Source organism: Athene noctua, chromosome 4, assembly GCF_965140245.1.
Source record: "Athene noctua chromosome 4, bAthNoc1.hap1.1, whole genome shotgun sequence".
In the NCBI taxonomy this organism is placed as follows: Eukaryota; Metazoa; Chordata; class Aves; order Strigiformes; family Strigidae; genus Athene; species Athene noctua.
In genome coordinates this window covers 34,037,762-34,061,966 of record NC_134040.1, presented here as the reverse complement: position 1 = coordinate 34,061,966, position 24,205 = coordinate 34,037,762, and the positions used below count along the sequence as shown (strand labels likewise).

Sequence of the window (24,205 nt, the reverse complement as noted above, 5' to 3'; positions counted from 1 at the left end):
ATACAACCACCTGCAAGGTGCAGTTTGAAGCTTGGCTCCAAATTCAGAATACTCTTTAGGATCAGCTAATTCATGCTGGTCTCCAGACTGGGTCCTTCTGCTGATACTTAATTTTGCTAAGCAGCTCTGGCAAAGGACTTTACCATCATCACTGGGGGCATGGGAGCAGCACAGGTTTAAGTAATGGCAACAATGGTTAAGCCTGCAAGGTAGAAGATGGGACTCTTCCAGAGAGAGGGGAAAAAAAAAAAAAATCTTTCAGAGGAAGAAAGGTACCCAGCACACAATTCACAGCATTATGGTTTTACTCTTCTTCTGTCAATCATGGTTACAAACAGTGAAACTGAAGCAGTGATATTTCTCATGACACAATTTCAGGTTCCAAGAAAGAGATACAACTACTTATTAGACAAAGCACTTTAGCAGAAAAAACAAGTCAGGCCTGCAGATGCACAAGCTTTTCTGCACAACTAAAATAGACACCACAAGCTTCAAACTAAGCACAGCTTGTAAACAAGTTCTGAAAGTTTTTATTTGATTTTGTTTAGCAATAATAGCACAATGAAAGCATCCTCATAATGAAACGCCTGCAAGATAGAGCGGACTTCTATACAAACTGTTTTCAGCCGCCTTCAAATGATGCTTGCTTTCTCCATGAGAAACACCACAACCCCCAAAGCTGTCCCTCAAATGCTCATTCCCCTCGCTGTTCCTAGCATGTACAAACTCACACTAGCCAATCATGGCTTCAAAGAGAGGAAATGTGAGGGATCCAGTAAAACCATCCCAGTGACATTTTCCATACTTGTTCACATGCCAGCCACTCATTCCTGCTGCCCTGAATTTCAAGACTATTAACCTGACAATGTTGAGTGCTCCGGAGAAACTTGAGAATTTGTGTCATACAGAGGTTTTGCCACTGTGTTAGACAGAGGGAGCTTTACAGAGCAGCTTATAGCACTTTCTGGTTCTGCCCTCCCTTCCAAAGTATTGCTTCTTGCTCAATTTACCAGAGCCCACTACTAACATCATGCTTTGAAAGCAGGGTTATCAATTTCATTTTGATACCTCTGAATGCTTCTACACATGCTTATTCACATACCTTTGTAAAACTTGTGTGTGTTAGTTCTCATTGTACAGATGAAGGTTTGGAAAATTAACTCATATCCACAATTGCAGGATATTCGTTTTACTCATTAACATACAGCCATTGACACAAAATGCATTATTACAGAAAAGAAAGTAGCTGTTTACATACACAACATACAAGCACTGATTTTGCTCTGCACAGCAATCACAACTAACAACAGAAGTGCTCTAAAGTTCTCCTTAAATTCATCTTGTTGGCTCCTGACTTTGCAAACTGCAGAGGACCACAGGTTTTCTTTCTTTTTCTTTTTTTCCTCTCCTTTTTTAAACACAACACTCCTTACAGTTGCAATGAAAAAGGTAGTGGTCTAAATGCTGTGCTGAAATCATAACTGAGTCCAGTAAGGATGGCTGATCACAAGCCCTTCATAGGAAGAAGTGATTAATATGCTATGGGCTGCTCATTTAAGCTCAAGTTTCTCACAGCAGCCTGGACAAAACACTGACTTCTGAGTTATCTGGAAAGATGCAAGGCAGTTTATGGAAATTCTTGCCCGACCTCATCTATCCTGCTCTTGTTCTCCGCAAGATTCACAAATCCCTATCTAACTACTCTTTCTCAGTCTCCCATTGCTTTGCAAAGTGATGCATCTAGCAACCAAATTTGGATTAATGTTCTGCAGTGGTGCCCAGAAACACTCTATGGAGAGAAGTCAGGTTTGCTGTAAGCCAAAGAGCTAAGTCCATCCATACCTGATGGGAGAAGCTGACCAGACTCACTACTCTCTCAGAAATACTGTTTCTGGGCACCCCCCCGCTTCCCCCTCCTCACCACACACTTCGGGCAGATGCAGGATTCCCTGCTCCTTTCTTCACACTGATACTCCCAAGTTGCACTTCCAAGCAGCAAGAACAAACACCATTTCTGGTGGTCTGATGGCTGAATGCAGCACTATGCATTTTATTTATTTATTTGTTAGACACTTCCACTATTATTTGGTATTTTGCATAAGAGCCAAGCTCAGACCTTGGAGCCAAATGAAGAAGCAAGGATCTAAAACTTGAAAAGCCTTGCAGCTGAGAGTTGGTAGTTGAACACTGGACCTGAGTGTAACTTTTTCAAGCATCAGAGAGGAAAACGAACAAGACTACTTCTAATTTATGACTTCTGCAGTCTGACATATGAACTTTGAACACCAGAGTCTGGTTAAACTGAAGTAACATTACGAGAGACCCTTTCGGCTTTTGAGCCAACCACCTGCTCCTTGCCCCACATGCCCTCATCCTCCAGCTCTTCCAGAGTGCTCTTTGTTCCCGAGACCATAAGCAAACATTAAAAATCTAGTAACAAAAACTGTCATTCGTGTTTGACCAACAAAAAGACAAATTTACACAACGCTTACGGTGAAGCAAGGAAATCCTTCTCCAATCACATAAAGGCACTTTTGACTGTAAAGAGTAGCAGAGAAGACTGAAGTAACACCTTCTTATCTTTCTTGATGCAAAGCAAGGAAAAAAAAAATGAAAAAAGGAATACAACAGGGAGAGGTGAAAAAAAGCCCAATCTCCCTTCTATTCAGTAACTGATAAAGTTGGTAGAAAGGCAACAGTAGTACTTTCATGCTAAATACTCTGCATTCATTAGGTAAGACCAAATGACAGTGCTGTATGTATTTTTAAAGACTTTAATTTTCAAAGGATGCAGGATTAAAGCAATATATTTATTTCTAGTTTACAGGGTTCACCTGTCTGGCCACACCTGCCAGTAGAAAAGCTCAATTGCCATGGAGGGAAGTCAGTGAAAAATTATTTACCTAGAATGAACTTTTTCTTTTTGTCATCCACACTTCTTTCTAGGTATTAGTCATTACTGTGTACTATGCAATAATCATGTTTGAACTGGTGACCACTCATAAATGTTTACTGAGGTGAACAGTGCTCAGTGACAGCAATCCCACTTTGAAGACTGAGACATCTGGGTATACTCTATGCTTCAAGGATAAGAGTGTTACAAAAAGACTTAACAAATCTGGACTCCATTGTTATCGGTTCTGGGCTTTTTTTAAATTGTTTGCTTGCCTATTTGCTTCCCAGTTTGCAGATGAAAGAGGAGAGTCCGATGAGGTCTCATTACATGAGACAAAAGGAGCTACTCCCCAATATTTATGAAACTGCCAGGAAAACAGAGCCAAATCTTCAGTGAGCCTCAAGTGCTACACATTCCACCAGACACTATTCCCTTAATAATGCTTGAGGATTTATAAACACCCTCTCAAACCAGCCTCACTGCTTCTCGGCCCTGCCATCAAGCCAATTCCCTTTAAGACATCACAGTTTTTGTCAATGGAGGTAGCACAAGGGTCTCTGTTTGTGCTGTGGTTCTCCTTAAGACATGAAAAGAGAGAATGGCTTTAAAAGCATCTTTTTTTAGGTGCTAGGGGAAGAGGTAACACCTGGCACAATTAAGAGAAGGGATACATCTAAGCTTCATGTATGCTATATTTTTAAGTCTTCTCACAATAAATTTGGAAAGACGCCTTAATGAGATGGGGATGACGTTTGAAAACGAAGGTTTTTATTTGGGGAAGAGGGGAAAGAGCTGCTCAGTTTCTTTATGTGACTGCAATGTGAGTCACTTCACAGTTACCCTCTGTGGATTAATTCACTCTGCAGTGAATCTGCTTGTGTATTCAGACTAGAAGGCTGAGCTTGTCAGTGTTGCCATGAACAGAAGCTGTCAATAATGAATTCGCAGCTGCAGGTGACACATGCCTTAGAAATTCAATTAGCAAAAAACCATGTGGTAGAAGAAATGGCTTTCCTAAATGATGTCAAGGGAGATCACAGGCAAAACTGTATTTGGAATATGGCTGTTCAGTATAACTGGGGCCGAACAGTTTAAACAGAATTTGTAAAACCACAGCTCCCAGTTGCTGGGAGGAAGAGTAGAGTTTCTGCTAGTCTAGACCTATTCACTGTCAGGGTCACGGGAGGGCATGAGACCCCCACAGCTCCTGTTTCACCAAAAACAAAAGGAAAGGCCAACATTTCAGCTGAAGGACCCTCTGATTAGCCTTCTCAAGAGCCTTTTTTTGGATGAATCTTTCACCTGCATGTAACATACCTCACTGGATGATTCCTAAAAGCAGACCAGCCCAGCTCTGTTCCCCAATCACACCTCTCACACTGTACAGCCAGCACACAGGGAATATATCCAGGTGTGCAACCACACTGGTTCTTCACTCTCCAGGCTTTAGCACTGAAAGGCTGTACTATCAAATATATGTTAATCATTAAAAACAAACAGAAGTAAGTAAATATGATGACATACCTGAAACAAGCAGAAAATGATGTAGCATATTTTTCACTAGAGCTTACAAAGCCATTATCCAAAACACCTATGCACAGAAAATAGTCAGAGGTCATAGCCTAAAGATACCTACCTTAAATGAGGATCATTCAGCATATTCACAAAGTTTCATCTATCAGCTTTGAAACGGACTAAGCAAATAACTAACTAAACCCAGGGTTTTGGTTTGTACAAAACCATTTCTTTCATTATCTTCAACACCCTTTTTATTATGTTCTTACTCTGCCACAGATCTAATAGCACTCCTGCATCGGGGTGGGTAATGCTACTCATGCTCTGGCAGCTGTAGGATTTTTATGGGCATTTGAGTTCAGAGTCACATGCTCAAGGGAAAGTGAGAAGGAAGTTGCATTCAGCATCCAGCATCACAGCTAACACTGCCCTATCTAAAAATCATATTAAATCAGAGATACATGAGATGACATAAAAAGCATGTGGATGGGAAAAGAGATAAGATGAAAATAGAAATGAGACAAGAGTTGGAAGAGAACAAGGCAGTCTCATTTCTGAAAAATAAGCATGCCCTCTCAAAAAAAAAAAGCATAGAGTTTTAAACCCAGAAATGGTCTTTATCTTTTTGGTAATGGATAATAAAGAATGATAATGCAGAAGGTAAAGGCCCTGCACTGCTTTACTTCTCCTCCATGAGTAAAATATCCGGTCAAGCAAGTAATGAAATGTAGACCACTGTGCACTTCCTATTTTGAAGTATGATGTGCAAGGCCAAATTTTTGCTACTTTGAATCAAATAAAGTGTCTCAGCAGTAAAATATTTTCACAACTTCTCAACGATGTCATTTTGCCAGTTTCCTCTCATTTTCCACAAAAAATTGCCATTTGAAGCTGATCAAAATCCATTTTCCATGAAAAGCAGACCGCACCTATGCTCTCTATTTCTATTCCAAAGGCAAATACAATTTGAAAACTATCTCTGTATCTCTCCTCGCCCAGCTGCCTTCGGTCAGCACTGTGGGAACCTACAGCCCATAGGACATAGCACTATTCTCAGTACTGGAGGATGATGGTAAAACCACCAAAGGTACCTAGGGACCAAGTGCCTTTGAGCTTGTGGGAGGCTGAGCCATGAGGCAGGCAGAATCAGTGGGCTGGTCCCTTAGCAAAGCTGAAACAACAGGCTTCAAAGGGCACAACAAAAAAAAAGCATGCATTTGCTGAACAACACATGGACAACAGCACTGCTCCCTCTCTCCCACTGCTCTGCACATGTCTGAGAAATCCACACTTCTGCCTCCATCACACATGGCAAGTCAGACAGGTATTCTTGGGGTCAGCAAAAACAGATGGAGTACAACAAGGAATCTTGCTGTATCAAAATAATAATAATAGGAAAAACCACTTCTCAACCACCTGGTTAAGAAGCAATTGTAATTCCAGCCCCGCCCTCGCCTTCCCCTAAAGTTTCCTAACAGTCTCCTTAACAACACACTTGCTCCTTGAAAAGCCACTGGACTTCACAGCAGGGCCCAAACATAGGTGAGATGCTTTCTGAAATCTTTAGAAAAGCCTTCCCAACCACTCTAGCCACTGCCCTTTCCTTTTTCTCTCAGGTGAAAGCTATAACAGACTAATCTAGCCCAGTTCGGCTGCACCAGTCTATCACACACTGCATATGATCTCTAACCAACTCAAGATGAAGAGAGAACTGTATCAAAAAAACCCATATTCTCAAAAGTTATCCTTCCTCTGGCAAGAGAGTCACTTAAGTAGTACAAGAGCAACCACGTTATGTTCTAAATTGCACCTGCTAATCTGCAATACCCTGCACTCAAGCTTGCTACAACCAATTGAAATGTCATTGAAATGTCTGGAAAAGAGCAATCCATGAAAATAATCAAAAGAGCAGAATGAAAGATGTAAGAACACCTGAAGACAGAACACTTAACTGTAGATTGAAACTGCAGAGTCTAACTGCAGACTGAATCTAAACCTCAAAACATTTTTGATTTTTATACGAGGGGGCAAATGAAGAAGCTAGTGTTTTGCTCTCAAGAAAATAATTAGGAAGAAGTTGCTCTCAGATGAGCAGGAATAACAAAAGGTTTACATGCAAAACATTTTGGTCTTTGGCCCAACTGCCACCTCTTCACTGCAACAACTGCAGCTTCCCATCCCACGTCTTTTGCAACATCCCTCTCAGTCCCTGGCAGAGAAAGGACGAGTGTAGTGACCATAATGAAGGTATGCTTGAGCTTGCTGCCCAGACTGCCTTCTGCTGGTAAGAAGAAACACATAAGCAGCATTCTGCTTGTTTTGCTCACAGGTGGGAGAAAGAGGGTATCTTCTTGGCTTGAATGCAGAATTTTACTGAACTTTTAGGATCTTGCTTATCGTTGAGAATTCCACTTCAGGACTAAATTTACTTAAATTTACTTTCAGAACTTGCTCAAAAGTCATTTGACAAAGCGGGAGACAGCATAGCGTCATGCTTCCCAAGGACACTAGGCTAAATCCATCTTGCAGAATTCTACAAGAAGTCTTCTGTTCATATTAATACTTTCCTGAAGGTCTACTGTGAGATCTTACCAACTTACTTCCGAGAACCCTGCGGTGTTTGCAGTCACTTATCACAAAGCCCCAAAACTTTCAAGCAGTTTCAGCTGACCATGGCACTCACTGCAGTCAGCTGTCCCAATACTCACTGCGGATTCGGGGTCTCTGCACTCAGACTAACACTCTGCATGTACTAACTGCAGGTGCAATCCACTTGACCTTCTCAGGATATCATTTCCCCCCTTCTCCTTTTCAACAATCTTTACAGGCAAAACAAAAATCACAGCAACAGCAGCAGTCTCTCTAACCGTAAAACCTGCTGCAGTCTCGATGAGAAAACCACAGAACCATGGCAAGTGTCGCATTTTCACCACCCAGACAGACACCTCACCCATGTGAGCAAAAGCCAACCTCAAAATGCACCTTCTAAACACAATAATGCATGACCAGATATCATTGCTTCCGGTAGTCTCTGCTCTTTGATCACCTGTTCTTCCACAACTGAACTTACCCTGTCACCAACAGAGCCCCCCCAACAATTGCACTCACCTCTATGGGCTCAGAAGGGATTTCCAATTTAGATAGTTTGGCTTTGGCATTTGCCTTCAAATCTGAGATTTTTTCATAGGTTTCTCCATGGTATTCCTCCAGGAGAGGTTTGAGCTCTGGTGATTCAACTGGTGTCTGATCTTGGCCATCCATTGGTCTGACATAGGCAGTTGGTTTCTGCTGCATTGCACTGGTTTTTGATGGCAAAGGTGGGGGAAAAGTCTGAGAGGAAGGCTGAGTGGTGCTGGTCAGGTTAACGGCTGAGCTGTCCTGACTTTCCTTCTCCTGTGATCCTGTCACTATGTCCTGAGATGGTTTTGTTTGACTGTAGGTCGGCCTATGACTTTTGCTGCTGTTCTGTGACCTGGAATTGATAGGCTGGCTGGAATGTTGAGGTGACAGGGGTGCCAATGGAGAAGGCAAAGACGACATCAACGGAGAAAGAGCCAAAATGGAGGTCTGCAGTTCATTAACACGACCTTCACCAACCACATGCCTATCACTTCTCTTGTGGTGAAAACCTGCGTGACTTTCCTGGCCACCACGATTGTGTTCTTGACCTTGGCTTTGACTGTTGGATAAACCGTGACCCTTGGCGTGCAAACCTGAAGTTGGTTCTGTTCTCAATTGTGCCTTTTGGTAGTGAGTGGATTGGCTTGGCGGGGGAGGAGCTACAACCATAGGTCCCATGGGTGGATGGCAGGTTGTACGGTGGAATGAAGATGGTAATGTATGGCTGGTCTTTTCAGGGAAGTATGGGCGATGAGGCTTTCCTTGTGGGATCAGAGGAGCAACACTTTTTGGAATTCCTATGAGCTTCTGATGGGATTTGTTGCTCATGAACTCCTTGACCTCCTCATAATTGCCCAGCATGTTCTGAATTCGGCTTGACAACTCATCTTCTTTATTAGTCTGCAACAGAAGAACAGAGGGGCAGAAATTTAAAAAGCACACACGCCCCGCCCCAAGAGATCCAGCTCAAGAAGAGACATTCTTCAGGATCTTATTTTAATCACCATGCATCACCACAAGTGAAGTTATGTAAGCTCATCTTGATCCTGAATGCAGACTCCCCAAAGCAAGTGGGACTGCTCTTGTCAGCATTAGTTCTTTTGAGCCAAGATCACAGGTGTGCCTGCAGTCCTCAGGAACACTAACATCAGACCAGTTTGCTTCAACCATAGCTGCAGACAAACAGGCAGCCAAGCTGCTCTCCAGCACTCTCCCTCAAACTCCCAGACTAAAGGAGGCCCCCAAATAAATCTGCCCAACCCAAAGTCCATGCTGCGCTTGCACCATTTGCAGAGCTTTAAACACATACTCTGATGAATTTAAGTTAAGCAGATGGGAAGATGTTGTGTTTGCATGTATCATGCTCAAGTATCTGCTATACTGTATGCAGAGGCCACAGCTCTCCTCTTCCATCCCAACCCTCTTTGCTACTCTCCCTCCACCACACACTCCCCCAGCATTACCTTGTAGGGTTCTGCAAAGAGGGGAGTTTTCTCAGGGAACCTGTCTTTCTCCTGCAGAGCCTCCTGATTCCGCCTCTCTCTCTCTCGAATACGCAGCAAATTTCTGTCTTCGTTGTACAAGCTTCAGGAAAGAAAGTAAGGATGGTTAACACTTTACACCAGTGTTACCAACAAGTATCTGCTTTGTGCAGAAACCATGGTTTTCAGACAACAGCATACATCCAGCATGAAAATATTTTTAAAATCCACAGGGTGGTTACAACTGACAAATCAGTTATGTCAAGTATTTGCCGTACCACAAAGTAACATAACATAAAAGGTACAGCATGCATCCTTCTCAGCGATTTCTACCCCTGACACCATACACATCAAGAAGGGTGGAAAGGGAAAAACTATCCATCCATTTAGTTGTGAAACTCATGCTGACTTCTCAATTTGCATGATAAGCGCATGAGTTGGCAAATTTAGTTGCAGTGATCAATGTTAAAATTACCATTCTTCTTGTTCTCCAGGCTTCCACCCCAACTCTTCACTTGAAAGTAAAAAAGAATCCACTATTTTGAAGGTGGTGTCACTTTCAGAGATTGAACTTTTCTTACTCTATAAACAGGCCTGAAAACTCGCACTCTATTTTAAATGGACATTTGAAAGCTGCTTACTTGGCAAAGGATGTAGTTGCATTTAAAGTCATCACATAAATGTATTTAAAAGGGTCTCAGAAATTTAGTAAACACTAAGCTGAATCCCCCCGTTTGTCCTCAACCACATATGCATGCACTCAATTCCACCAGCCCCACAAAGCAAAACAGCAATAAAGCTGTGTCACATGCACAGCAGGATGACTTTGTGGAAAACTAGATTCTTTAGACTACACCTCCTCTGTGAAATACTACTGCAAAATAAGGGAATATGTTGCTCTGACATTTATGGACATTTGGGAAGAAAAGGAATGCAGGCATATATGTCGATGCAGGTACTTCCTCTCCTATTTCTCCTCTACTACTGTCTACTGTATACATACAATTCCTATATGCTTCTTAGTACACTCAGCTTCAAGTGTCCCAGTTTGGATGGGAAGAGCCTTGTCATCTCCATCAGTGCCATTTTCTCAAATACCACACCAGCAATCATCTGCTGAAGGTTTAATCATCCCTAAAGGAGAAGTAAAGGATCGGCTTTGCTGTAACAGTTAACCAAGAGGTCTGTCTACTGCAGAGGCGGTTTCCTGACTCAATGTGAGCTCTGGAAAACGATGCTGTCTGATGGCAAATTTCCATATATGGAACTGCAGCAAGGATGTATTTGTGCCACTTAGACAAAAAAAACATATTCAGGGGTTAGACCGTGCACATTTTAAATAGTTTCCAACTCTGTTAGTGCTGAACTGTTTCCAAACATAGCAAACCAGAAATTTCCAGTAAGCTTTCTGTACCCCACTACTGCAAACAATTTTAAAAATTATATTAAAAAACATTAAAAATCACAGATCACTGATTCAGTAAATATACACAATCCTTCTGTTACAAACAATATATAATAGAAGCATTTCCTCTGTGCATCTGATGTCATTTTGCATGTCAGCAATTTCATATCTATAATCAGTTGGCCAGTTGTCCTCTGTGTGCCAGGAAAGATTTGTGCAGCCACATGTGAAAGACACCAACTACAGAACACAAAAAGATTAGGAGGAAGCGTAAGGTAAACTAGAAGCAATCTTGGCTGCACCTACTACTTGAAATTGTATGCATGCAAATGATTTTCCGAGTGAATGCCTTTCAAGCTGACAGCATTTTTTTAAACATATCTGTTCACATTATCTGGAAAATTTTTACTGAATGAAACACCATTTTACAAACATTCTGGGGAGTAAAGAATGATTCTGTAACTATCCTTCATATAAACTTAAAAAAAATCCCTTGCCAGCAAGCATAAAAATACCGCAAAAGATTGTTTTAACAGCTAAGTCACTGGCTTTTAGCATAAAGAGATCTCTGAAACCTCCTCTTCACCAGTCTGTGACACCATTGAGCCAGCATCAGGAACACCAACACCAACTGTAGAACAAATTTTTAATCTTTTTTTTTTTTTTTTCTGATAGGCATGATTTAACCTGGATCAATCAGCTCCTCTTCCCCTCCCCCAGCCTCCAGTCCATTTTTCCTGTGGCTGCACAGGCACTCAAGCCAACACAGTGGGGAGGGCAAAGAAACAAAACCGCTGCCCTTGGAGGAAATCCTCACTTCTTACTATTTCCCAGTTTCTTTGCCCTGCAGTCAGCATCTTCCCTTAAATTATACAATTCTCTTGCAAGGAGCTCTTCTGATATGTTCAGGCTAATCAGGACTCTTACTGCAACCAAGTGCTCAGCCCCAGCTTTCCCTCACCCACCTTGACTTTCTCCTTTGGAAACATGTTTTTGAGACTAACAATAGTATTCAGTGCAATCCTGAAGGTACAAAAGGACAATTTTAAGTTAATTTTAGGTCCTCCTCCTCAAGCATCACCTGTTTTCCCAGTCATGTTTTTCTGTGCCAGTTCTTCATCCATGATTTTAATCGCTCCATAGACAAAGGGACGTACAGGAAATTAAAAGATACAAAAGGGATCTACTTTTTACAAGTGTGACAACTGTGTTAAAGCTCCTTCTCCCATTTCCTGTCTTTTGATATACATACACATTTTGGTCTATACAATGTTGCTGACATCTCAGCCCACCCTGTTACTATTCCTGTCTTGATCTACACCATGAATGCCAAGCACTCAGACCTACACAGTACTTTTTAAAACAACTGCAACATTATATATACATACTTGGTTTTGTTTGTTTTCTCCCTAGTACTTATTAAATTAATCATGGTGTTGTCTGGAGTACACAGCATGCACAGATATTGTGCTAAGCTATGCCCAAAATAGACTTCAGATCCAGGCTTCCCAGAGAGAAGCTGCTGAGCTGGCATAGCTCTCTGCTGAAGCCCGAGATGATAAGAAATGAAAGCAGTTTAAAATGCTCATCTAAACCATACATAAGGACAAAAGCCACAGTCAATCCATCTCTTTTTAAAACATTGTTTTAGAATGAGCCACTCATTTTATCTTCCCAGGTAAGACACTGTTTGTCTCTTTCAGAGGGGACAGAGAAAGATATAAGCCACAAGGTTCAGCACAAGTCTCTTGGGGAACACTGTCAAGACTAAAAGAGTAACTTCTCTTCTAACAGACCCAGTCCCAACCCGCCTAACAACCTGTTACCTTTCAAAAACTCTTAAGGTCACTACTAGAGCACACCACATGACTTTATAATCTGCATTATTATTTAGAAAGGCACATGCAATAGCATTAAAATACTTGAGATCTTCCAAGGTGCACTACTGTAGTAGTGGCCATTACTATAAAGCACTGAGGACTTTGAGTATCAGCCTCCGCATGCCACTACAGTCAAGTATCCTATCTTGTAATGACTTCACTATGCCCTGCTTGTCCAGCTTTCAACAGCAATCCAAAATTTGCTCCCCTGATCAGCTTCTTCACATAAGATTTATTAGCACGGAGATAATGTAGATCAACTTTCTTAAACAAAAAACCACACACAATACTTTAGACAGATCCAGCTAACAAGCTAGGTATCAATTCCACACAGATAGCTGACATGGGGAGTCAGTGGGGATCCACCTGTTCACCCATGTTCTCCCTTTGTATGATAAACCTACACAGAACATGACTTGGTATTAACAGGGGTTTTTTTCTATGGTTCCTGGGTAAATAGGACAGGAGCCATAAACTATCCAGATTACTATTCTTGCGGGAAAATACAAAAGAGCATGCCACTATCAGCAGTAAACCAAGACTGAAAAGCATCAGCGATGATCCACAGATATCAGCATGTGTGTATCTCCCTGGCTGGAAGAGCTCTAAGAGGTTGACTCACTCCACAGTGAGACTCTGCTGCAAAACAAACAAGTGGAAATTCTGACAGAGAGATTTTATGTTTTGATTGATTGTTTCAACTTGCAGAGCAGAAGGGTGAACCAAACCCCACCAAAATAGACCAAAAAAATTCTTATCTGTTCCAATGGACTTTGTGTTGGACAATGAGAGTGCATTCTTCAGTCATGCAAAACAGGCCTGACCTTGGGCACACATGAGCAAACATCTGACAAAATTAAGGGAAGTCATTATTTGGACACTATACCTCAGCTTACAAGGGTCAGCTTCTGCACCTTTCAAAAAAAAAAAAAAAACCAAAACAACCAAACCCAAAAAAACCCACCAAAACAAAACAAACACCACCACCCCCCCAGCAGCCCTCAATTATTCAAAGTTTGAGTTTATAAATGTTAATCATAAACGAAAATATTAGCACAGTATTACTACTCATATATTTCATCCCCTTTACCACAAACTCTTTGACAATAACATCAAGTCTTAATTATTAAGACAAAGCAGCACATGTACGTGAACATACATGCACAAGCAAAAATTTACTGCAAAGGAAGTAAGCAGAACATCAGCCTGACATGTTAGAAGAACTGGGGAAAATCTCATGGCTATTTTTATTTATTCTTCCACAATAAAGTCTGCTGTCAGCACTGGCTGACCAGGGTTCTTGTTTTACATTACGCCTTCCTGTAAACGTCTCACTAGATCTCAACTTGGAGCAACAGAAGCTCCTATCTTGCAAGTAGTTTAAAAAGTAACAGTAGCAATAAAAATATTTTCAAAACCCAAACAATACACCAAAACAAACCCAAAAACCCAAGCCACATATTATGACCCTGCAAACTGTTTTCTACTAAACACTGTGCTACATCCATGTGGATCACGGATATCCTTCTATTTCTAGGCTGGCAAGCATCCAAATTCAGAGCAATCAAGCTGTTTTGCTCTGAGGTTCTGATTACATTCAAACAAAAGGAAAACCCTAAACAACTGTAACTTGTGTCTCTTGCAGCAGTAATATTTACTATGAGAAGTAGCTATCTTTCCTATCTGTATCCCAACACAGTGTAAAACATCTTACATGCCGCTTGCTGCAAAAACAGCAGCTGTAATACCTCTAAAGGCCTTTTCTTTCCCTGAACCTTCCTTGACCCCAAGCTCTCTTCCCAGCAATAAATTCTTTGTAAAGAGTGTGTGAAGAAAAAGAGAGGAGGGATGGAGGGGAGGGGAAGGGCCACCGCCCTTTTGCCATAATGCCAGTTCCTGCAGGTTTAAAAGACAACAAATGTGCCTGCTCCAGCCACGGGTGCTCTCACACATAGAGGACTACCGGGCACTGCTCAGCGAGGTCAGTCATGAGGTCAGTCATGCGTCGTTACTGCTGCAGACCTCTTCGTGCTCTCGTGGTGACTAGTGGCCCAGGCTGCTGGCCACGCACAGCTGACAACCCATTCAACCAGGCAAGAGGGGTCATTCCCCTTTGATCTGCTGTTCAGGATCGCCGTCCACCCTCTGCCTCCCTGTCTGAAATGGATCGATTTTCATTCAGAGTTTTCCTCTGACTTCAGTGCACAGAAGGAAGTACAGTTTTAAAAGTAAAAGCACAAGGGACTAAACACTGAGTAGCTATTTACTCGGTCAGCAGTTGAAAGCACCAGCCCTCCTTCTTCTAAGTTACGGACAAGCCCTTAAACTACCTGAAAACAACAGCTAAAACTCAATTTAACTCATATATCTTATCATGTATGTGTCAAGTTTCCGTGCACACTGCCTCATCTCATACTGAGGGGCTTTTATTTAAAAACAAGATGGCATTCCTAATTCAGAGCAGAAGCATCTGCTGTCTGTTGAAATGTCCACTGTTCTAATATAAGCCTGTAGTTATCCTAGTCCCAAAATCTGTGGAGACACTGTTTCTGTCCACCATCAACTTGTCCAATTAGGGAATTTATCAATATGCTCTTTAGCACTTTTGAAAACCTGGGCTTTGCTGTAACTTAAAACACTACAGGCAGTAGTGTTACTTAACTTAAATCCCCACAGTCAGTGAACATACCCTGTATGTTCAACGAGGCAGATGAGGCTGAATGTCTGCCCTGAAACATTAGTTCAGTCTTGATGACATTCAAACATGCTCCACGAGAAGTAAACACGTGCCCAAATCTCCCCCATCCCACCCCCCAAAAAAACCCCAAATCCTGCTTTGGTACACACTGAACAGTAAAAATACTCCTAGGCTCAAATCAGCCCATGCTGGCTCCAGTAATGAGAGATTTGGTTCAAAAAGTTCAGCAAAGCATACACCCTGACCCATGACATCACCCAGGCTTGGGTCTGTAACAGAAACTATGAAAATACCAGTGTGGTCTGAAGCCACTCTCAGTGACATGACAATCCTTACTACAGAATTTCAAATGCTGTTATGTGACAATCCAGCCCATGACAACATTTCCAAAAAATACACTGGTGCAAGAAGAAATTCTGCCTCTCCTTCTGTCCTGTGTGTTCTCTGAATGAAAATGAAATTAAAATAAATACCTGCTTTAGTTTTAATTGTAGTAAGATCTGTTGCTGGCATCCAAAAGAAATTATTCCAGCAGCAGGGAAAGAGGTGGAGAAAGGCTAAAAAGCAAATACACCAGCAACGCTCACTTCCTTCTAAACGTGCAGAACCTCTTCCTCCGAAACATTAAGAGAGGACATTTCCTTTTAGTACAACTGCAGGAAATCACAAATTTACTGAAGCTGTTTTGTCATTAAAACAGTATTTTTTTTTATCATTAGAAGCTGCTGATCAACATTTCTCAAGACTGAGAGACATATTCTTGTTAAATTTCAAGACAATACACTTTGCCCCTGAAAACGTTTAAACAGAATTCACATGGATGCACTGGAACAACCTCACTGCAGTGCACCAGCTCTTGCTGCTCTGAAAGTCTCCACAGAAGAATCACCACCAATTTATACAGCCAGGATCACATCTACAAATATTAAATATGCAGTTACATTCAGCAGCCCCTTAGCTTGAAAAGAAACATAGATAAACGCACAGCACAGAAAGTTAACAAGCACCACAGATGCGCTCAGCTGTATCACCTAAGCAGGTTGCCTGACAGCGACTGTAAGACAAGCAGATGAAAGGATGACATTAAAGTTAATATCAAACAGCATCAAAAATGCTTTGTCCCAACCTTTGCTTCCTTTCCTTCATGGAAACATCATCAAGTTGTGACTTACTGGGTATTTTTAAGTTCTGTTTCACATCAAACAATTTAACAGAACATACACAGTTTGAACAGAAACAAGTGATACAAGGAAAACATATGGCAAAAGCACAACAGATGGTAGTTTGTTAATTATTTTCTGCATCAGCATCAACCAGCTTTGGTATATGCTTTGCAAAAATACATATCTTCTCACTGGAGAAATATGAATTGGAATTTGTTTTTGAAGTTTTTGCTGCTTCTGGCTCCTTCAGCTCCTCAAGTCTATCCAGCCCCGTTTACTGACTGTACAATAGCAGCATTAGATCGCCAAGCAAGAGATCAAGGCCTCACAGCCCATCCACACTTCCTCAATGGCTGTAAGAAACCTCCTGGCAAGTATTTTTGAACAAAAATAAATGTTCCAAGAAAATCCCATACTGCTGCAAGCTTTCCTTCAAACCATATGGAAAAATGATGCTGAATACACATCTTCCTACGTTTTAAATACATAGCCCTCTAGGTTACACCACAAAGTTGAAGTGGAGAACAGCTGAAATGTTACAACAGGCAGAAGGGAACTGCCAATTTGCTTAACCAGAAGCTAGGTTGGCTTTTGCAAGAAAAAAAAATCAGTTCTACCTGTGTAACATTAAGCATCTTCTCACTCTGCCTCTTCCACAGTAATCTTTGGGTTCAAATTCTTATTTATTCGTTTCCTATTGCTGTTGCCAAGTTTAAAAATATGTTCATTACTCAGCCATTAAAAGGTTTTTGCTTCCTTTCGGCATCAATAGGCCTTTCTTTGTCAAGCAGTTCCCAGGAGTAAGCCAGAGCATTTCCTGAGAAGAGCTGAGCCCCTGCAGTTCCCAATGACTTTGGCAGGAATTGGGAACTCTCAGATGTTCTTCAAACATGGCAAACCCATCACAGAATTGAGCCTAAAAACCCCAAATGCTCAAATGGCCATGCACTTAAAAAAACACCCCAGGATTCAGAGCAGTATTTCTCAGCCTATGGTCTACAAACCACTGAAGACTCAAAAAAGGGAAAAGGTTTGTGAAAAAGTGCAAATAATTGATGGTAACAACTTCTCTGCCTGTACTCAAAAAAAGCAAACACATGAAAGGTTTATGACTTAGATTTTCCCTCACCCACTAAAATGTTTAAAATCTAACTTTTATTTAGTTGTAAATGAAAGTCATTATAGCAATATTGCACTAGACAGGCCTTGAAAGAAGATACAGTACTCTCCAGCCGAAAATGCTTCCAAGTAGGAGTGCTCTGAGCTGCACTGCTCCCCTAAGCAACAGGGCATCCTACTCCTCCTCCCCTCCACTGTGATGGGAGCTCTCATAGCAGTTCACTGTTCCTCAGTCTCCACATTTACCTTACAAGCAGAAAGCTTTTGACTGTAAGAGGTAAGAAAGCCTCCCGATGAATATATAACAAACAAATGACCCCCTCCCAAAGTAGTGAACCCCCAAGAGGCCAGAATACAGCATGCAAATGCAGCCTGTTAGCAAAAAAGATGCTCCCACAAAAAGCAGGAGCTCATGCTGAGGGCCAGCCTCGCACACAGCAGCAACTTTCTATTTGGAAAAATGTAACAATTACTTCAATTTCTATAATCTTCACTTAATCATCTTTAATAACAGCATTTAACTATGTTGCTGCAGTCAAAGCACCTGAACAAACGAAGAGGCAGTCTCTCCACTTATGATGCTGCAGAAAGGAAGTCTCTAAAGAAACCCAGGCTTTCAACCTCACCCCGTGTACACCAATGTTAATGGAATGCTGTCAGAAAGGTGTTAATTATAAGTTACACAGGAAACAAGAAAGTTGTCATTCTCCGTCTAAAAGCAAATATGCTAGGAGGGCTTCTAAGAAGGTGTGGATGCATGAAGTGTAATTACAAGGAGAGCAGACAAGGCATTAGAACAATGACGAATTTAAGGCTTTATTTGATCTGGATGTGGCAGGCAAAGGAGGAAATGTGAAACATTCAAATCACCAGGTACGTGCAATGAAAAATCCTAACCACTTCACCTCTTAGAGACAAGGCATTCTGTATACAGCAGCCTAATTTGTAAGGCACCTATCTCAGGATTTCCTCAAACAAAGTAAGTGGTCCAACTGCCTTTCAGCCCTGAAGAAACATGTGTCTTTTTGGGTAGATGAATAAAGATCTGCAACTTGAGTGCTATTTCAGTAATTGGGCATGTAGAGAAAGATTCAAAGCTGCTGGTACCTTGGCTGCAGTACTGATGGAGCAGCTGCAGTCTAGGATGAGACCTGAGTGTAGGACTACTCCCCAGGCTCTGAGAGCCCCCTCACAACTGCACACCAAGCGGGCTTGGTTGTAGTGACCCAACAGTGACAAGACCAAGGTTGCAGGCGAGCAGCTTTTGCAGGCAAGAGGAGTCCATCCATGTCTCTTCTCACTTCATCAGGAAGGGTCAAAAAGTTAGCCTGGTCAGAATGCAGACAGACACATGCCCAAATGGCCAGGGTTACTTTGCAGAAGCAACTGTGAAGAATGAATTATTCTAAATGTCACTCTTTGTATCAAAACAGGAGACTTCAAGTCTGCCACTAATACAGTTACACTCTCTGTTGCACAGCTGAGCGAACATTTTCGCACAGACCCAAGTGGCTCCAGAGGTGCTCCCACAGTGTGCTTTCAGACCCAAGATCAATCTGGTTAAGCTCAGCTGGTACTTTGAGAAATGCACACCCCAGATTCCTCTGACAGCCTGGTTTTGTCTGAGAATCAGTCTGTTTGGAAAAACAGCATTCCCTGCTGAGCAGATCCTGCTCTAACAGGGAGGGGACTCTGAGTCACCCCCGATCACCCCAAGACCTGTCTGCAAAAAGGCCCAAGGAAATGATCACACAAACAGAAAAGACATTTACCCTTCAAAGGTACTTACATCATGCCTTCCTAGATCAAAGGCTGCTGGAAGTAAATACAAGGCCTTGGCACTATCAACAAACATATAGGGTGTAGCCTTTCTACCAGAATGTAAACTTTGGGTCTTCTTGGAAGCTTAGCTCAGAGAGAAAACATCTACCATCAAAGCACAGGAAAACCAGATTTCAAAGGCCAGCCACTCTGTTCGTCTTGCTGCCCCCACTGCAGTCATACAGCTAATTCACATTCTTATCCCACTCCATTCTACTTGTCTTCTTTCAAGTGGTCCCACAATCACACCATTTCTAAGCACTTCCTGCCTGCCCCCTGTTCCCCCAAACCTGCTTCAGCATGCAAATTCATAAGCTATTTAGAAAGGACTTCTTAGAAGACATAGCCTTTATTAAGCACCATCCATCACCACAGTGACTGCAGAATCACATTTCAGTTTTCATCTATCATTCTTCTTTCTTCTGGATTTGTCTTGGCATCATCTTGCATTAGCTTAGGCCCCATTTTGACAAGCCTTGGATGTTATCTTCCTGACAGTTTGTCTGTGATGAAGCAAAATCCTTCCATGTTAATTTATGAGTGAGAACACCCATGCTGCATAACACAACATAAGAGCATCTGCATTCACACCACCACCTCAACTGCCTCTACATGACGGTGCAAAAATCAGCAACACTTCATCTTCCTTCTAAGCCCCAGCAGGTTCACCAAATAACCAAAAGATACAAGCTGCCTCACTGAATCAAGGTAAGGACAGCTGAGTTGAACAAACAATGTTTATTAATGGTTCAAGGCCACAAAATGCTTTTCACGTAAGCAAAACAGAACTTTTCAATGACATACCTGATGGCTGAACTGCAAATTCAGCTAGGCACAGACTTACTGCAGTAATTCACCATTCTCTGCATATACTGTGTTGCTTAGAAATTCATCTGGATTGCCTAACAAACAGACAGAAATAGGCAGATTCTGACATTAAGTGGACAAGCAGGTAAAAGACATCACTAAATAGGTTTGCCTAGTTTAGAGAGGAGTATATACAACCAGTAGATGACTTTATATCCTCCCATTCTTCTCCCTTCTACTATCCCAAAAGTTTCCTGACTTGACTTTTTTTTTTTAAAGAGACTCTAACATGTGCTCATTATTCTATGATAACACAAAACAAAGCAATTTTTTTTTCCAGTAGAGCATAGCATGATAATCCACACAAGAATTCCATTTAATTTTTTTTCCTTCAAGAGAGTTCTACAAAAAAAACAATTGCAGGAAAAGGACTTTTTATACAGAAGGTGCAGTCAATTTTGCATTTAAAATACTGTCTGTAGAGGGTCATTTCTGATCAAACACTTCATACATACATACAATGAAATCTCATATAAAGCTGCCCCTCAGTAGCAAGCTTCCCCCAGTTATGAACAACATAACAACTACAGAAAGTTATCCCTAAAAACCTGTAAGTTACCTTTACCACAAAAAAAAGCAATTCTTGTTTTGTGTTTTTACCTACCAAGTGCCATGCACTCTAGGATACCAACCTTACTAACACACCCATGAAGATGAACGTATTTTTACCTGCCTTCCTAAAGCCAGCACAGCTCCCCACATAAGAACTGTGACACATTTCTAGATCAAAGCCCATATTACACATGGAAAAAAACTGCCATAAAGCCCTCTCTGAGTGTCACACATGCCTCTATAGAATTAATGCAGAAGTGATGGGAGAAAATAATAAGGAAACAAGAGAGGAAAAAGACAGGGAGAAGTCACAGATTTTTCTCCAGTGTTTCTTCTTCCAGAAGAATGCCAACTGTTGAGAAATCCGTCAAAAAAAAAAGTGTCAATGGGCAAGGGAGAAATTAGCTTTAATGATATTTAGGGAAAATCTCTTATTGTGATTTCCTCAGAACAGGAGGAAGACAGACACATTTGAAAAACACGCTTTAGCAAGGCACAGTCACTTTCCAGGGCTGATAAGGGCTGATCTTGCTCCACCCAGTCTAAACATTACAATACAACATAAATGCAAAATAACTTTAAAAGGAAATGACCCAGGATCAAATCTCACTAGGGAAAGCGTGTGTTTGAGTAACCACAGACATATCCCAGTAATCCAGGGTTGCAAAAGAATTGTTGTTATATTACACATCCTTCTGAAAAAGTAAACAGTCTTCTACTTAATGTGCTACCTACAGTTTGAGTTTGTTAAAAACTTATAGCAGATAAAACTTCCTGTTGCCAGAGCTCAGCTTTAAAAACAACCGTTTCACACGCAAACCCATCCCGGACACAAGATCAAGATGTACTACTGCTCAGAAGTGACCTTTTCCCCTCTTTATGGATTTAAACAAGTCAAAGGCAGTCAGTCATACAGTCTCCCATCAACAAAAAGCAACCTTGTATTATTATGAACTTGCCAGAGGGCAAGCACAGGCATGCTAGCAGCACGGCAACAAGCCACTGTGCATCAGCTGCTGTTTGAGTAACTGTTTTAGTGGTATTTACCCTGCCTCTGCAGCACCTGGAAATTGCTGCAAGGTGAGTTGTTTTGTTTGTTTTTTTGGGTTTTGGGTTGTTTTGTGGTTCTCCCCGCCCCCCCCGCCCCCCCTTAATGAAAAGAGGCACTTCGCAACTGCCATGAATTAAGAATTTATAAATGAACTCAAACTCGGCCATATTAGAGCAGCACAGTGGCAGTTTGTTTGGATAAGGCAGTGTTCAGACAGTATGACAGAAGTAAGAAAAATTAAGGCAAGCACGCCCAGCTCTACACTTTCTGCTCTCCACCAAGATTACAGCACCTGGAACGACTCAGCACTGAGAAACAACCTGCCCTGAAGCATTATCCCTTTGCACAATGTTTCTCCCTCCTGATTATCTACATGTCACTCATAATAAAAACAATTATGCACTTCTCCCAGTTAAGTCAGCCTGTGACATGTAAATAAATCTAACTCAAGTGTTAGCTTACAAATCCCAGCTCAAGAAAATGATGCGACTGAAGTAGAGTCAGTGGAAGAGTGCCAAAACTCAAGTTTCATTAAGACTGGCTGGATCTTCTAGCACAGTACTTGAGCTATTAACTTTATGCCAAATCTGTCTGTTACGGCTCTAAGTCAGTTGTATGAGCACAGCAACAGAGTAACTACTATGTGATAAGCATACCTGTTCATTTGCTTTTTCCTTGAAATATCTTTTTTGTTGTTATTGTTGTTCAGCACAATCAATTTATTGGTAATAGGTTTAAAGGCAGCAAGACAACCATGCATTTGCAGAAGCAATTACAAATGAAATAAGGTTTCTATTTCTTTAAAATAGGCTCCAAATGATTTTGGCAAACATTAGAGAGCTGAGAGATTAGGTAAAAAGGCTGTTGCAAACTAGTACTGGTTGAGAAAGAGCCAAATAATCAAGGGATCAAGAAAAACAGGGGTTTTTTTCTTTAATATTAATTTCCCAGACCTATTTTAATTAATTTTTTCACACAATTATAAGATTCTGATTGACACACATAATTCCATCTTACTGACTGTAGGAAATGAAACTGATTGTGTAGACCTTCTTCACACCAAATGTCCAAATATTTTACTCCTGACCTAGCACAGAAATACTCAGTAAAGCATAGCTCAATGATTCCCCCAATCCAGTTACTGTTTCCCCAGGGTCTTCATAAGTGATAAACATTTCAAAGAACGATCTCAGTTAAAAGGTCTTAAGAAAAATGTAGGTTACAGCAAAGTAAAACGAAAAAGTAAAATCTAGATGATATCAGCTATTACATTTCAGAAAAAAAAAAACCCTTTAATTTTCCATGTGAAATCCTTTCACAAGTTAAATCAAGGATTTAAGTCTTACAATCTATTTTTCTACCTCAAGTATACACACATGCTTAGTGCAGGTGCAAGAAGTCAAGTGCAATAAATTTTCTACTTTAAGACTACATTAAAATTATTCAAGTGAATGTGCCTTTTGTTCACAGATTTTATAGAACTGCCTTCCTAAACGCTATTAAAAGACCATTATTGTTCTGCATTACACCAAAGAAGAAATTTAACAAGATATATAGTTAAATGAAAAAGAAACTGAAATGTTTAGTGAGCAGCTGCTTCATGTGTCTGCATTTTAAATCTCTTGTCACATAATGCTCCTCCTCACATACCTAACATCCCTAGCATTATCATAAATTCGGTCTCAAAAGAACCCTCTAAGACTGAGTTTTAAGTTTTAGAAGGCAGGCATTCTTTATTGCAGCACTGGATGCTAGCAGGTGTCACCTATGCATCCAGTTAAGTGAACAGTCACTGGTTTTCTGTAAGAGCCAGCTATCGGCTGACCTTGTCCCTGTTGTGTCAAGCAGCTCAGACGGCCACTGCCATGCAGTCCACAGGTGCCACATCACATATCTACTGCCATGCAGCATGTCACATCCTCATTTCACATGCAGCTCAACCACGGCACCGTTTCTCCCCAAAGAGCCCCTGCACACTCCCTACACCAATTCCAGCATTACTTTGTCTTGCTTTGCATGACACACAAATACACATACCTACATCACAACTTCTCTTTTGTCAATTCTCCTCTTGAGGCAATAGGACCATCCATACCATTGTAAAGCATGCAAGCCTGTTTGTTCCCTTAAATGCTTCCAAAATACCCCCATGCTTTTTCAAAGACCTGGTATCAGCGAGCCTTTCCTAAATGCTGTCAGACAGTTTGCGGGGCTGGCAGGGAGACTGCTGCACAGCCCAAGAGCCTTTCACCTCCTATTTCCCGTGAATCGGAAGGGTCCACCTTTCTACTCTCTGCTACCATCTCAGCTGTGGGCTAACGTAGAACTCCTGAAGCCCCAGATCTTCACACAAATAAAGCCCAACATAAAAGGGAATGTAACATCAGCTTTCGCATTTGTTCCTTTTGTGAATACAAACCTGAAGTTGTTTAAACAATAAACTACACATCTAACACTACCAGGTTTAACTTGCTATGAAGCGTAACAAAAGCAAAACATACAAATATGAGCATTTAAAACCGTCTCAAATATCGATATGTTCGATTCTCCCTCCTGAATCTTTAACCCCTGCAACCTATTAAACACATGAGCAAATCTGTATTTTTTGTGAAACATACTCTGTGTAAAATCTTTTGC

General features: G+C 41.3%; 1 protein-coding gene across 9 annotated transcripts in view; it reads right to left on the bottom strand.

Annotated features, from left to right (window-relative positions):
* AFF1 (ALF transcription elongation factor 1) overlaps positions 1–24,205 on the bottom strand; it is a 102,349-nt gene that overhangs the window by 61,634 nt on the left and 16,510 nt on the right. For all 9 annotated transcript variants that reach the window (XR_012633560.1, XM_074904956.1, XM_074904950.1 and 6 more), the window contains exons 2-3: positions 8,995–9,115; positions 7,520–8,431 (exon numbers count right to left, since the gene is read on the bottom strand). Coding sequence is in view for 8 of the 9 variants with exons in the window: in XM_074904956.1 (XP_074761057.1) it covers positions 7,520–8,431; positions 8,995–9,115 (1,033 nt within the window). In the remaining variant the exon portion in view is untranslated. The remainder of the gene's footprint in view (positions 1–7,519; positions 8,432–8,994; positions 9,116–24,205) is intronic.